Raw genomic sequence first — 16594 nt, 5'->3', positions numbered from 1 at the left:
TTGGATCTCCTTGCAGTCCAAGGGACTCTCAGGAGTCTTCTCCAACACGACAGTTCAAAAGCATCAATTCTTTGGCACTCAGCTTTCTTCACAGTCCAACTCGCACATCCATACATGATCACTGGAAAAACCATAGCCTTGACTAGACGGAACTTTGTTGGCAAAGTAATGTCTCTGCTTTTCAATATGCCATCTAGGTTGGTCATAACTTTTCTTCCAAGGAGCAAGCGTCTTTTAATTTCTTGGCTGCAATCACCATCTGCAGTGATTTTGGAGCCCAGAAAAATAAAGTCTGACCCTGTTTCCACTGTTTCCCCATCTATTTCCCATGAAGTCATGGGACCAGATGCCATGATCTTTGTTTTCTGAATGTTGAGCTTTAAGCCTACTTTTTCACTCTCCTCTTTCACTTTTATCAAGAGGCTTTTGAGTTCCTCTTCACTTTCTGCCATAAGGGTGGTGTTATCTGCATATCTGAGGTTATTGAGATTTCTCCCGGCAATCTTGATTCGAGCTTGTGCTTCTTCCAGCCCAGTGTTTCTCATGGTGTACTCTGCATATAAGTTAAATAAGCAGGGTGACCATATACGGCCTTGACGTACTCCTTTTCCTATTTGGAGCCAGTCTGTTGTTCCATGTCCAGTTTTCATAGATATATAGAAAAAAGTGAGAACTGAAAAACTGTTTCTTTATTTTATTGATGCAGAAACATTAATTACTTATTAGATAGTGGTTACCAACACTGAAGGCACTGACTTCTTGTAGAATAGATACATTTAATAAACTGTCAGAACTTCTGCTTTTCTTTGACCAATGAATAGCAAATGTATTTATACATTTCTAGTATTTCATATGGATTTAAAGTAAACATTTAAATGCGCTGAACTTTGAACAATTAAATATGTTACCAATAATTATTCATGTATATAATTAATCTTTAAGAAAACTTTAGTGAAAACAGTCAACTATTGGTTAAAATAAAAAATTATATTGAACTTTCTGAAATTTTGACATTGTTTTGTAATGTTAGCACTATAATTTCATTGATTTTTTTGGTGTATAATATGACATTTATATAGAGAGCCTTTTTTATTGTTCTTAACTTTAAATTTTTCTATAATTACAAAAGATAAATCAAAATGTATCTGGAAAAAATACATTTTACATAGTAAAGTGATAAAATATTTATATTAGTAACTCAAAGAATCATTTCTAAAATCGACCCTTGATTTTCATTGCAACAAGTTTAAAAGATTATTTTATAAAAAAATTTTATTGTATGTGACCCATCTGTGTTTGGATATAACTAATTAAAATGAAATGGCTAAATATCATTGGAAAGAGCTATATACACTATACAGTTTTGTTGTTGCTGTTGTTCCAAATTTGTTTTGCATTCTTCAGTCACTTTTATTCTTGTCTCTTCAGTCTCCTTATACATCCTTGCATATTTTACTTGAGCTATGGTTAGACAATATGAACACAGTTGAAGATAGAAAAAGTATTCTGTTGTCTCTCTTCAGGTTTGGTTAGGTGTTTTATTTGTCTGTATATCAACTGATCATTCATTGACCCCTTGAATTAAATCATTATCATACCTCTACACAATTGAATGTTGTACAGTGCCGTGTCCGGCACAGCGGGTGAGAAAGACTTGAAATGGGGTGAGCGCCTAATAAAACGACAGACAGATAATTTGGCATGCAGAGAGTCAGGGGGCCCTCCAGCTCTCCATGGCAGGAAGACAAAATGACTCCTCTCAGCCTGCACTTTTATTGGTAGAAGTCATATGAAATCATTAGGAAATAGCTATTCTGGGAAGTTTGATCAGCACACCATAAAGAGGGAGTAAAGTGAAGGCTCTGCTGTTAATCAGGAACATCTTGTTTTGTGTTCATGGGGACGGCCGCAGGGGCAAGCAGTGAAGCGGAGCAGAAAGATGTCCTGCCCCAGGTGTGTCCGGTGGACATGCTTGCGAGGACAATCAGGAGGGCACAGTTTGCCACACCCTCGAGTCATGTGGCGGGTTCTGGTCTCTGCTCCGCCAGGCTGCAACAGTACAGGGTTATGTAGAAACAGTCACTTTATATTCCCTGTTTTCGCTTTTAATTTGTGATTTTTGAGAGCTCTGGAGAGAAGCCTCTGACAGTCACTCAGTGATGAAGATTCTTCTGAACTATGTTTTTCTTTTTTTAGTTAAGAACTTAAATTGTAATGTGTTTACAGGCACATTTGTTTTATCATTTTAGTGTGTTGTCTTTTTTTTTCAGTTCTGAAATATAGTCATTTTATACTAACCATGTGTATAAAATCTATACTATTTAAATTTCACTTTTACTTTGCTATAAGTTTAACCTATACCATCCCAACAATTTGCAGTAAACAGTCTTCAGTAGGGATTCAGTGTGGATGGTTTGTTAAAAATTGAAATTCCCAGAAGTCCTAAGTGGAAATACTAACATTACTTTAATAGACATCAGGGAATGATTTATGTTTGCACCACTATTTTAGAGGTCTATAATTAGATAGCTGGGATAATAACGTAATTATATGAGATTGCTTATATAATTTATTAAATCAAAATTACTTTTCTATTTATAATTTGTAAGTTATTAAATGACAAAAGATCAAACTATTCAACAGTAGGGGGTCTGCCATTTAATTTTGAGAATTTTTTATAGGTTTAGCTAAGATTACTTTTTTTTTTTAAACTTTGTAGTCAATTTGCATGGATTAATCAAAATTAAATACCTAAGTGAAGGGCTTTAGATTGAAATGAGAGACAGGTAAATAGAATACAACTTTTATAAATATTCCAATGAAACTCACATTTTTCTGTTCTTTTCATATGAGAAAATATAGTTACAAGTCCAAAATGTCTTATGTAAAATCAATAAAATGAGGTATTTCAGAAATTAGAAATTTTATGACCAGATGTCATAAATAACTCCAGCTGGTTGAAGTCTGTACCCATATTCAAATATATTAATCTTTCTGCAGATAGATGTATGAATATTTATACTGAATATTTTATATAAAAGATACAGAGAATCTCATTTAGGATTTGTCTGCCAAATATATTCTTTGAAAATTTATTTTTTTTCTTTTTGGAGATGCAGATTGTGCACACTCTGGAAGCAACTGACTTTAGGGGACTTCTGTATAGACATTTTAACTTATGTGAAAATATTTTATATATAATAAACTATTTAAATATAAATCTATACTGTAAATAGCACCTTATGGTAAAACTGACTTTTATGTAAATTAGATTTATAAATATTTATAAATAAAAATCAAGATGTCAAAGACATATCAGCAAAATGCAGAAATATCCAAGCTACATTGAAAACAGTAAGTCCTGGCCCTGCATTTATTAGACATATCCATACATATCATATTCCATGAATGGTACCATTCATGGAGTTTGACTGGACCTAAGATAAGGTAATATCCAGCTTCCAGGTAAAAACCCCTGTTTTCCTCCTGCCCCAAATCCTCGTGTGTTGGTTATCACCACCTGTAAACACTTTAGTCAAATTGAATAGAGCTAATTTGCTAGGTTCAGACATGAGTTAGCACTAATACACTCTATATTTACCTACCTTGCCTTCTCATATAATCTATAAACATGCTGATAATCATGCACGCACTGACAAAAAACTCAGTAAGAAACTAAGAAAGAAAGCACTAATAATGTATGGATTCACCAATTTAAAAGCACTTTCAACACGAGTTTGAAATAAATGATTCAGAAAACGTTATAGCTCAGACAAGCTTTTTGGGGAGATATTCTGAAATTGTTTCAGAGGAATTAATAAAAATCCAAATATTTTTATATGCTTTAAAATTAATGAGACAGCTGATCATTTTTCTGCTTCTCTTGTCTTCTATGTATGTATTTAATTTAGCAATTTCCTGTGGGATTCCTAAAGCTCCAACAAATGGAGGAATACTCACAACAGACTACTTGGTAGGAACTCGAGTTACCTATTTTTGTAATGATGGATATAGATTGTCATCTAAGGAACTTACCACGGCCATATGTCAATCAGATGGAACTTGGAGCAATCATAACAAGACCCCTCGTTGTGTTGGTATGTATGTTAAGAAAATTTCATCACTTGTGTTTCTACTGGTATCTTATATGATTTAAAACTTTAATTTTATGTATCAGACTCTAGAGCTCTTCCCTGAAGTGATATCTAAGAAATAAAAGTAAATTAAGCTGTCTTGTGCTATAAAGAACTATAATATAATGTAAGGACTTTTTACTCATTTTCAGAAGCTCTAGAATATATATGTCAAGAGAATAAAATGACTTTTTTTTAATTTACTTTGTAGAAAGGCATCCATTAGTCAGCATGTTTTCAATATATAGGTCTTTTGAAAAAATTTTTTAAGTTTGCATGAATGAAATTATATTTAATACATTCAGTTCTGGCTTTTATAAACATAAATGATGCTGCTGAGATGATCCAAACTTTTAAACAATTGTCAAACTTCTTCATAGAGCTTACATTTCGAATATTTTTCATTGCTGTCATTAATACTGTAAAATAGGTAAAATAATATTATATAATGGTTATTGGAAATAATTCACATAAAATATTTGATAGCAAAAGGACTGGAAATGTGTTTAAATAAGGTCTTTAATTTTTCTATATAAAACACTTATTTATTCTCCTTTAGTACTGACATTTCAACTTAGCTGTGATTTCATTTAAAATGGGATTGTTAAATTATTTGAAATCTTAACTAAGTGTCTAATAATGCATTTACTTTTATGCTGAGCAAGTTTTGAATTAGCTGTTTATATTGACACTGGGAACTGAGTTCTGTTCATTCAGCAAAAGAGTGAATACTGAATACTCATAAACACTCACACAGGCAAAGTTTATTTTAAAGGATAGAAATATAAAGTTCTTAGCATAGACACTGAGAGGGGGTAAAGAGCCCCCAAAAGGCATGAATAACAGCAGTTTATGTCTTTATTAGAATTAATCTGTTCACTTTTGGTTGGCTCAGAGCCAGATATCTGTAATTTCTGAACAATCAGCTTAAATGTTACCATGTCCAATTTGTCATTTTTATGGATTTTTGAGTCCCCCATTTTCTCAGTGTCTCCAGATACTATGATGCATCCATTGACCCTTTCTGAGGACCTCAGACAAATATTTAAGGACCAAATATATGTTTAAGAGTTAATGGTCCACCTGGAGTTTTTCTTCTTGATGAACTGGACATAAATTAATATTGGTCTTGTCCTGAGTCTGCATGTTTTATGACCCTCCAGTCTAGTGAGGCATGCCTCTGAATGCCTGGAAACTGGAGCAAATATGGCTTTAGGCTAGTGAAGCAAAACATTCATAGGGGAGAATTAAAATTGAAATTAGAAAAGAACAGAGCCTCTGACCCTACACTAACTGCCTAACAATTTTCACCTCAATATCACAAGTCTTGCATAAAAAGATCATTCTCATAAAACAGATTTTCTCAAAATATATAGTCAGTAATAGAGATTCTAGGTAAATGGAACAATATGTGCAAGTACTTTCAACTGTGAAATAGCATGATATATTCAAGGAACTTCCAATAATACCATAGAGCTGAGGGAAAGATTAGCATGAAGAAAAAAATTACTGAAGACTTTGTATGGCTCAGTAGTGAAGGAAGTAAGGAAGTGATGAACTAAGAATGGATAGATATGAGACATAATTAAGTAAAACAGACATGACTGACTTAGTAGTATTTATCTTGTTTTTTGTATAGTTGTTACATGTCCAAGTATCAATTCCTTTACTTTGGAACATGGAAGATGGAGAATTGTGAATGGTTCCCATTACGAATACAAAACCAAAGTAGTTTTCAGCTGTGATCCTGGTTATCATGGATTAGGTCCTGCTTCTATTGAATGTCTTCCTAATGGTACCTGGAGTTGGAGAAATGAAAGACCATATTGCCAAAGTAAGTATACATTCCATTAAAATTATTTCATAAGCAGTCCTTGGTGAATGAATTACTTGGTCACTTCTCTACACACTCTAGAACAATAATGAGATAATATTAATTAAAAATAATTTATTCTCAAGTTATCTTAAAAACTTTGTAACTGTTTTTGTATTTGTAAATGCTTATTAAAAACAGAGTCCTTGGATTCAGATATTCTTTGCTTAGATTCTAGGTCTATCATTTATTAAAACAACTATGCAGATCTTAGCCCTTTACATGTATTATTTCAGTTATACCTTAGTTCCCATTCTATGTCAGTTGATATTATTAGATTTATTTTACTAAAGAAGGAATTGTGCCCAAGAATTTAATCATGTTATGTCAAGTCATAGAGCCTATAAATGATGGAGAACTGGGCTTCAACCCAAGGATTCTAATGAAAACCCTGCCTTTTAGTGTTATTTAATGTTTATTCTGTTTCTTAGACTAGAAAATTATAGTAATGCCTTGTTGTTATTGTTCATTTGTTATGTCCAGTTCTTTGTGACCTCATGGACTGTAGCCTTCCAGGCTGTCCATGGATTTCTTGCCATGGATTTCCCAGGCAAGAATACTAGAGTGGCTTGTTATTTTCTTCTCCATAAGTTCTTCCCAGATCAGAGATTGAAAACATGTCTCCTGCATTGGCAGGCAGATTCTTTACCACGAAGCCACCGGGGAAGCCCACAGTAATACCTATCTCATACTTACTATTTACAATTTAATGGTGTTACATGTTGAAAATACCAGCTAGAACCTGATTCACAGCAGAAATTCAGTAAACATTTATTGAATGAAATTGAACATTTGAGTCATTCTGTTTTCTTGCTTTCTTATAGTAATACTATACATGGCCAGTGTGTAAAGTAGATAAGCTAGCTGAACATAGAAAAATCAGTGGAAATATCTTGAACTTTATTTACTACATTTATTGGGTATTTACTTAGTGCCAGGAAATATACTAAGTTGAAAATTCATCCTTTTATTTCATGTTCATCACAATTTTAAGGCATTTATGATATAAACACATAATTTAGAAATAAGCTAATAAAAACATCTGACATCTAAATGGATTATGGTGACTAAAATATTTAACATAACAGATAACTCTAACAGATGACTGTCTATATGTAGTAAGTATACAAGTACCTAATAATAATTTACTTATGAATTTTTGATTTATTTTCTTAATCTCCATACAAGTAAAGAATCGGGATTGCCATTTTTATAATCATTGATGAATTAAATCTCAAAATGCACATATAAGTTATATATTCTAAAACTATAGCATATGTATTTGTAAATTTTGCCTTATTCTCTTAGGTTTTCACCCAAGATCTTTCCCTTTCTCTGGTCTCATTGTTCTTCCATTTCAAATTCATTAAAGGACACATGGGATAAGGATATTTCAAAGAGCTAGGAAAAAATGTATAACAGCAGCATTCATTAAATCAAACATTGAACAAATATTTGTCTGGTTTCTTTGTGTTCTGTCCTTTATTATATAGAAAAATTTAAGTTCTACATAAGATCAGGTTCCTGCCCAGAAGTAAGAGTGGAGCAAAAATCAGAACCTAAGAATTACAGTTCATAGAGAAAATGGAAAGAACAGAATTTTTTTCTGGTACTTCATTTATTCATCTTTTACATTAAAATATTTAAATATCAGTGTTATTAACCCTATATTATAGCTTCTGCAAAGAATTGTTTGGGGGATTAGTTCAAAACAATCAATATATCTTAAATTTTACATGCAATTTTTCAAAGTTTGCAAATTTTCTATTTGTCTATCTAATAGTCTCCTAAAGCCTAGAGATGAAAGCCAGACCTGGAGCCAGATAAAGGCTGGTGGTTAATTATTAAATTCTGGATTTAAACTGCTAGCTGTAAATTTTTATTTAGCTGTTTATGGGCTCTGAAATCTTATTAAAGTTACTGATAAATCAGAGAAAGACTTTAGACTAATAAATTATCCTCCCTTTAATATTGCTGTTTTGTTGTTTTTTTTTTTTTTCACCACAACCTGTTGAGTGACCAGGTTGGCTAAGCGAAAAACACAAACAAAATCACATGTCATCACATGTCACTGTTACTTCCCTGGTGGCTCAGCTGATAAAGAATCCACTGGCAATGTGAGAGACCTGGGTTCAATCCTTGGGTTGCGAAGATCCCCTGGAGAAAGGAATGGCTACCCACTCCAGTATTGTGGCCTGGAGAATTCCATGGACAGAGGAATTCTGGCAGACTACAGTCCATGGGGTCCCAAAGAGTCAGACAAGACGGAGCGACTTTATTACATTACATGGGAACTCAAAGGAGAAAAACTTTAAATTATGTCATTTATTTTCTCTATACTTTCATGATCTTTCAAACATGTTTTGCAAATATCAAGTTTAATTGTCATATTTAATTGTCAATTTTAATGGTCAAATCATAGGAATTCAGAATGTTGAAAACATGATTTTGTTACAAGTTCATGTTGACTGTATCTTTAGGATTTTTTATTATGTTATTGTTTTCAAGTTATTTCCTGTGGAGAACTCCCAACCCCTCCCAATGGAAATAAGATTGGAACTCAGACTTCATATGGCTCAACAGCCATCTTTACCTGTGATTCAGGATTCATGCTTGTGGGCTCTGCTGTTCGGGAATGCCTTTCTTCAGGTCTTTGGAGTGGATCAGACACCAGATGCCTAGGTACAGATTTTTAAGTCATTTTAAGCAAACATTTTATTCTCCCTCTCAAAAGGCAGCCCTTTTTCATAAGAGATAGTAACTTATGTTCACTCAGTAAGGATGATAAAAACTGGAAAATGTTAAACTTTTAAAATGTCTCATGGTAAAAAAGCTATTAAACAGATATATCTTAATCTACTAGTATTCCAAATGAGAATCTTAAGTCATTAAGGAAAGGCAGAAATTTTTCCCAGCATGGTGAGAATAAAAGGTGAAAACTAATTGCTGAAAATTATATGTCTGCATACTCCACTGAATTAAGCACTGTAGCTGTTAATTCATTCTAAACCATCAATTCTCCTTTCACCTGTTTGCTTAAGGTAATGACTAAAGAAGAAAAACAATTTCCACATTTAACTTTCTCCGTTTTTACTTCCTAACAATTCAACATATGTAATATTACTTTTTATTAAAACTTGAAAATATATATTTTATTATATATTATTATAAATAAAGCTTTTCATTATTTTAAAATATATGTAAACTAACTTTAAAATACTCTATTTGCTAACTCTTTGTCCTGATGAACTGCTATTGTATGCTATATGTTATTTATTGGATTTTATATATAGAGTATGGTTTTATTCACCTACTTAGAACCCTGATTCTGTTTTCTGGAATGATAAGGTGTAAGAGGAATGTTCATAAACATTGACTCTCAGTCTATAAAGACAACATTCTTGCATAGGATATAGTGTAGACATCTAATATAAATTCAAAAGTGTGTCAGTAGGAGGAATGTACTATTGCCAAATAAGCAGATCCTAGAAACTTATATTTTGAATTAATTTGAAGAATGCACATAGCCCAGTCATTCTTCTCATGGTTGAAAACAACTTATCCTTATAGCCCCAGATACTTTTGGCTTAGAATGGTCCTAGAATGTGCTTATGATTGTTTAAATATAGTGTATTTATTCTCAAACTCCCAGCATTTTATTATAAATTTTTCAGTTGAGAGACTTGATGAACACCCACATGCCTACTATCTAGAATGTACAGTTAAACACTTGTATTTGCATATCACATATCTATTCATCCTTTCATGCCTGTATTAACCCATAAATTCATTTTATTTTTGACACATTTTAAAATTGCCAAATGCAGTACACTTCATTTGTAAACATTTCTATATACATATAAGCTAGCTAGAGTTCAATATTTGCTTGTGGTTCTTTTTTTATGTTGGAAAGTGTACAGTGCCATAAATACACTTGGTGCATTTTGACAGCTGTGTACTCCTATATAACTAAAACTACTCAGTAGTTACAGAACATTACCATTAGCTCAGAAAGCTTCCTTGTGACCCTTCATAGTCAATTTGCAGCTCTCCTCCCCTACACCCTGTGATAATAGCTGTTCTGTTTTTTTCGCCATATGGTAGTTCTTCCTGTTCTAGAAATTCATGTGAATGGAATCCTAAGTTTTGTACTCTTTTTGTGTAAGGTTTGTTTTATTCTGTTTCAATTATGTTTTTGTGTGTATCAGTAATTTTTTTTTTAATCTCTAAGTAGAATCTCCTTGTCTTGGTCATTCCCCTACTGGTGATCATATGGACTCAATCCAGTTTGGGGTGATTATGAATAAAGTTGCTATGGATATTTGCATAAAAGTCTTTTTGTGGACACATCTATTCATTTCTGGTGTATACTCTGGATTGAAATTTCTAGAAGAGTTCTAGTTGTCTCACATTTTCTCTAGCATATGGTATAGCTAGTTTTTAAATTTTATTCATTTTTTGGCAGTCATAAAGGTATCTTGCAAAATTTAACTTGCACTATCTTGATGATGACTGATCAAGTACAGTTTCCTGGGCTTATTGGCCATTCATAAATTTTCCTTGGTGAAATTCTGAAGTATCTTATAAATTGCCTTTTATTATGAGTTATAGGAGTTCTTTACATACTGATTTTTTTTAAATAATTTCTCCCCACCTTTTACTTGCCTATTCACTCCTAATGGTGTCTTAATGAGCAGAAGTTTTCAATTTTTATAAAATCTATTTTCTCTCTTTTTTTTCTTTCTTGTTATTACTTTCTGTCTCTAGTTTAGGAAACCTTTGTTCAATCATAAGTCACAAAGATTTCATTTCATATATTTTCCTAGAAGTTTTGCATTTTTGGTATTACTTTATATCTACAACTTATTTTTAATTTGTTGTTGTAAATATCATGAAGTAAGGCTGAGGGTTTTTCTTTGCTTGTTTGTTTTCCAGAAAGATATCTGCCACTTCAAATTTGTTCTTATATTTCAAGATCACTTTGGATACTCCATGTCCTTTGTGTGTTCATATATGTTTTAGAATTAGCTTATTTTTTTATTTTTAAAATGCCTGGTAAGATTATGATCACAATTACATTCAATGTGTAAATCATTGGGGAGAATTGGCATCTAACAACATTAAGTCTTCTACTTCCTGAACATGGTGAAGTTAGTATATTTATTAACTTATAAAGGTCTTTTTTTTTGCAATAGGAAATTTTTATCATAGAGATCATGTATACCTATTGTTAAATTTATTCAGCAGTATTTTTTGTGTGCTTACACTGTTATATGAAATTGTTCATTACTAATTGCATTTCTAATCATTTTCTATTATAAAAATTATTTAAATTATTTATCCTAGTATCCTGCAGCTTTTGTTCACCTATTAGTTATGGATTTTCTTAAAATAGCATTGTCTATGTGTATGTCATGAGCATAAAATATAAGAGTTTTACTTTTTCTGTCTTTTCCTTTATGTTTTTCCTTTATTCCTTTATATTAGTATATATAGCCCACCAAACAATGTTAAATAGAGCTAGTGAGAGTGGTCATACTTTTCTTGGCCCCTGTATCAGGAGGAAAGGATTTAATATTTCATCAATCGATATAATATGAACTTTTTTTCTTAGATGTATTTATAAGGTTCAGAAAATGTCTGTACATTCCTAAGTATGGTAGATGACAGTGGTCAATATTTCATCTTAAACCAACAAGTCATTTCTAGATAAAACCCAGAAAATCATGATGTATTATATATTTTTTTCTAAGTTTTTTTTTTTAAGTCCTGCATCTGTATTCATAAGGGACATTTTTTCTGTGTCTTTTATAGGTTTAATATTGGGGTTATGATTACTTCATTAAACAAATTAGGAAGTGATTCTTTTTCTTCTGTTTTCTAAGAGTCTGTATAAGACTGATATTTGTTTGTTTCCTTGCTTTTTTTGCTTAAATATTTGATTGAAATTACCAGTGAAAAAATATAAATCTAAGTGTATTTTTTTTTTCGCAGAGGGAGTTATTATTTAAGAATTACTTTAATAGATACTTTAATAGATAAAGGACTATTTGTATTTTCTTGTGTTAGTTTTTGGATGATACAACTTCAAAAAATTTGTCCTCTTGTTCTGAATTGTTAAATATGTTGTAATAAAACAGTTCTTAATATTCCCTGATCCTTTTAACATCTGTAAGCTTTATAGTAATGTTACTTCATTTATTCCTGACATTGGTAATTTTAGTATCTTTTTTGTTTGTTGGTAGGATTGGCTAGGAGCTTAACAAAGCTAGGAGTTTAACAATTTTGCCAACTCTTTTTTCAAGTTTCTAACCTTTGACTACCTTGATTGTCTTTCAGTGAGATATTTCACCTGGCCTGGTCTCCATTTTCCTTCTTCTTTTTTTTTTAATAGAGGGATAACTGACATACAGTATTATATTAGTTTATCTTACAACATATGAATTCAACATTTGTATACATTGCAAAATAGTTACTAGAGTAAGTCTAGTTACTGTCACTTTACAAAGTTAACACAAAATTATTGAATATATTCCCCAAGCTGTCCATTGTATCCTCATGACTTACTTATTTTATTCACCTTCCTCTTACTCTCCTCTCCTCTGTCAACCTCTAATCTCTTCTCTGTTTTTATTCTGTTTGTTTTTTTGTTTTGTTTTTTGGATTCCAAATATAAGTGAAGTCGTTGTGGTATTTATCTTTCTCTACTGACTTATTTCACTTAGTGTAATACCCTCAAGGTCCCTCCGTGTTATTCTGAATGGCAAGATTCTGTACTTTTTATAACTGAGTAGTATACCATTATGCATGTGTGAGATGAGTGTGTGTATTTTATAGTTTTTTATCAATTCATCTATTGAGGGACACTTAGTGGTTTTCATATTTTGGCTACTGTAAACAATGCTACAATGAACATGAAAGTGCATAAATCTTTTTGAGTTAGTGTTTATTTTTTCCCTTTGGATAGATACCCAGTAGTGGGATTGCTGGATCACATGGAAGCTCTATTTTTAATTTTTTGAGTAATCTCCATATTGTTTTCCATAGTGGCTGGACCAGTTTACATTCTCACCAAAAATGCACAGGGGTTTCTTTTCTCTACCTCCTCACCAACACTTGCTATTTCTAGTTGTCTTTCTGATAATGACGATCCTGACAGGTGTAAGGTGATACCTCTTTGTGGTTTTGATTTGCATTTCCCTGATGTTTAGTGATATCCAGCTTCTTTTCATGTGCCTGTGGGCAAATTATATGTCTTCTTTGGAAAAATGTTTGCTGAGGTCCTCTGCCTATTTTATTTTATTTTTTAATTCAACTGCTTGTTGTTTTTGTTGTTGTTGTTGTTGTTGTTTTTACTGTTGTTACTGAGCTATAGGATCTCTTTATATATTTTGGAAAGTAGCTCTTTTTCATTTATATCATTTTCATATATCTTCTCTAATTCCGCCAATTGCCTTATCGTTTTGATGACAGTTTTCATTCACTGTGTAAAAGCTTTTTTATTTATTTTTCTTGTTGTCTTTGTCAAAGAAGACAGATCTAAAAAAATATATATTGTTTAGAATGATGTCAGACAATATGCTGCTTATGTTTTCTTCTAGGAGTTCACGGTTTTGAATCCTTCTTTATATATAATTTTATTTGTTTTTGACCATGTAGGGTCTTCATTGCTGGACAGCCTTTTCTCTGGTTGCACTGAGCAAGAACTAGTTGTGATGCTAGGGCTTCTCACTGTGTGGTGGCTTCTCTTGTTGGGTAGGGGCCCTAGAGCACATGAGCTTCAGTACTTGCCACATGTGGGCTCAGTAATTGTGGCTCCCAGGTTCTAGACCACAGGCTTATTAGCTGTGGCACACTGGCTTACTTGTTCCATGGCATTTAATTTTGTATACTGAAACTATACTAAATTTATTACTACTAATAGTTTTTGGTAGCATCTTTAGAATTTTCTATATACAGTATCTGAAAATAGTGATAGTTTTATTTTGTCCCTTCCAGTTTGGATGTGTTTTATTTCTTTTCCTTGTGTGATTACTGTTGTTATTCCAAACCCAAGTCTCCTGCATTGCAGGCAGATGCTTGACCATCTGAGCTATTAGGGAAGCCCAACATAGTGCTTGGATCCCTGGAATAAATCACACTTGATCTTGGTGTATGATTTGTTTAAAGTATTGTTGAATTCAGTTTGCCAAGAGGATTTTTTTACATCTATATTTATTAGGGATATTGATCTTTAGATTTCCTTTTTGTGGTGTCCTTGACTGGTTTTGGTGTCAGGGTAATGCTGGCCTCATAAAATAAGCTGCAAAGATTTCTCTGCCATATAATTTTTTGGAAGAGTTTCAGAAGAATAACTTTTAAAAATTCACCAGTGAAGTCATCTGGTCCTGGATTTTTGTCTATTGAAAGGTTTTTGACTACTGTCACTATCTGTGTACTGTGATTGTTTGATTCAGATTTTCTATTTCTTCATGAATCAGTCTTGAAAGACTGTAAATTTCTAAAGATTTATACATTTCTTCTAGTTTTTCCAATTTGTTGATAATAATTGCTCCTAGTAGTCTCATAATTCTTTGTATTTTTGTGCTAATAGTTGTAATCTCTCATCTTTTATTTCTGAGTTTATTTGAGCCTTTTCTCTTGTTTTTAAAGAAAGAATTTTTAGTTCAGGTAATTTTCTCTGTTATTTATCTATTTCCTTGATTTCTATAAATGTCTTTAATATATTCTTCTATGTATTTATTTTGGCTTTTCTTTTTTTATTTTCCTTTTCCTAAAATGAAATATTGCTTGTGTCATAAAATCGGATATTGCTGTATTGTATATAAATACATAAATCATAAAACTAGATCAAAATATTAAAAAATATTATTTTGACCCATTTCAGCGGGTCACTGTGGAATTCCGGAGCTTATTGTGAATGGTCAAGTCATTGGAGAAAATTATGGTTACAGAGACACAGTTGTTTATCAATGTAATCCTGGTTTTCGCTTGATTGGTTCTTCAGTAAGAATATGTCAACAAGATCACAATTGGTCTGGTCAACTTCCAGCCTGTGTGCGTAAGTAAGCATAGCAAAAGTAGTCAAAGACCTCTGTTCAGTTCTCATGTAATTACCAATATTTTTTTCTTAGGTAAGGTAAATGATTATATAGACAGATACACACACAGGTATGCATGTGTATTTAAAGAACTAAGTTCTCACAATGCATTTTTTTATACTGACATGCTAGTCTTTAAAGTAGGGTGTGTTCAGAAGTATAAAAAACCATACACTGTGAAAGTGGAAGATATATTAGAATGTGTGTCATTACTCTTTTGGATTTGGAACAATTTTGTTATTGTTTTAATAAAAGATCTCACTAGTTCAGCAAATATTCATCTAATCTCTTAAGTTAATTTAGATGTGAATTTACACATGAAGGATAAAATGAATTTTAAAATAGTCTAGTACTTTTTCTTTCTCTCACTGACTACCCAGTACTCAGAATTACGCAATATTTCACATCACAATTTATCCTATTTTGGATTGAAAAGTAAATTATCCATGTATTTTTGTTTTTTCTCCTGATAATTTCCACCAGTGATCACTGATATTTGTATTAAAACCGGTGTAAGGAAATGAGGATAAATACTGTAAACATGTTGTAGTTTTAACATATAGGATTAAATGACAAAGATTTTGGAGGCTTCAGAGAAATAATTCATGGGGCTTTTAGTATGAGTTCACATATTTATAAATTCTATCACTGTCAACCTCATATCCAATCAACAGTATTTTATTGGAGTTCTAGTTTAATGGAAAATACATTAGTGTGTTAAGATTTAATAAGATAATAGAGCATACAGTTATCAAAATTGCTTATCTGTGTTGTATGTGCATGTAATAACAGACCATCTAATGATTTAAAGACAGAAATAGTATGCTGGATCTATACCAGTTTTTTTTTCCTTTCATTATATAAAGAAAGTGAAGTCAGTCAGTCATGTCTGACTCTTTGCAACCCCGTGGACTGTAGACTGCCAGGCTCCTCCATCCATGGTATTTTCCAGGCAAGAATACTGAAGTGGGTTGTCATTTCCTTCACCCGACCCAGGAATCAAACCTGGGTCTCCTGAACTGCAGGCAGACTCTTTACTGGCTGAGCCACTGGGGAATCTCCTCATTATATAAAGGCATAGCCAACTAACACTACTACTTTTCTTGCTGAATAATTGGGACTATAAATGAAAACTGGCCCCTGAGGTAAAACAAGCACAAGTTTCTCTATTAATAATTTTAAACAGGAATAAGATTCAGTTACATTTTCAAATGAATGGTTGATATTAACATTACAGCAGAAAATTAATTGCTGTTGGGTCATTTCGAAGTATTAAAAGTGACGTCGTCTTTCACTGTGCCCAATTATGAAGCAGTATTACTGGAGTTGCTATAATTAATTAGTGAGATAATGCTATAAAACAGTTCATAGAAATACGATGTGTTTGGGAAAACCAAGGACTAAATAAATTCTAAAAAAGAGCTTTAAAATGATTTAAATAGTTCATCTAATTGAAATAGTTCATCTAATTTCTACATCTGTGTCAG

At 32.2% G+C, this 16594-nt stretch overlaps 1 protein-coding gene across 1 annotated transcript in view; it reads left to right on the top strand.

The window, feature by feature from the left end:
• Positions 5627 to 16594, top strand: part of LOC108633261 (CUB and sushi domain-containing protein 3) — an 83223-nt gene continuing 72255 nt past the window's right edge. The window contains exons 1-4 of the mRNA XM_018058088.1: positions 5627 to 5675; positions 5773 to 5967; positions 8515 to 8688; positions 14894 to 15067. Coding sequence (XP_017913577.1) covers positions 5627 to 5675; positions 5773 to 5967; positions 8515 to 8688; positions 14894 to 15067 — 592 coding nt within the window. The remainder of the gene's footprint in view (positions 5676 to 5772; positions 5968 to 8514; positions 8689 to 14893; positions 15068 to 16594) is intronic.

Source organism: Capra hircus, chromosome 14 (genome assembly GCF_001704415.2).
Source record: "Capra hircus breed San Clemente chromosome 14, ASM170441v1, whole genome shotgun sequence".
Lineage (NCBI taxonomy): Eukaryota > Metazoa > Chordata > Mammalia > Artiodactyla > Bovidae > Capra > Capra hircus.
This window is presented reverse-complemented; position numbering and strand designations above follow the sequence as displayed.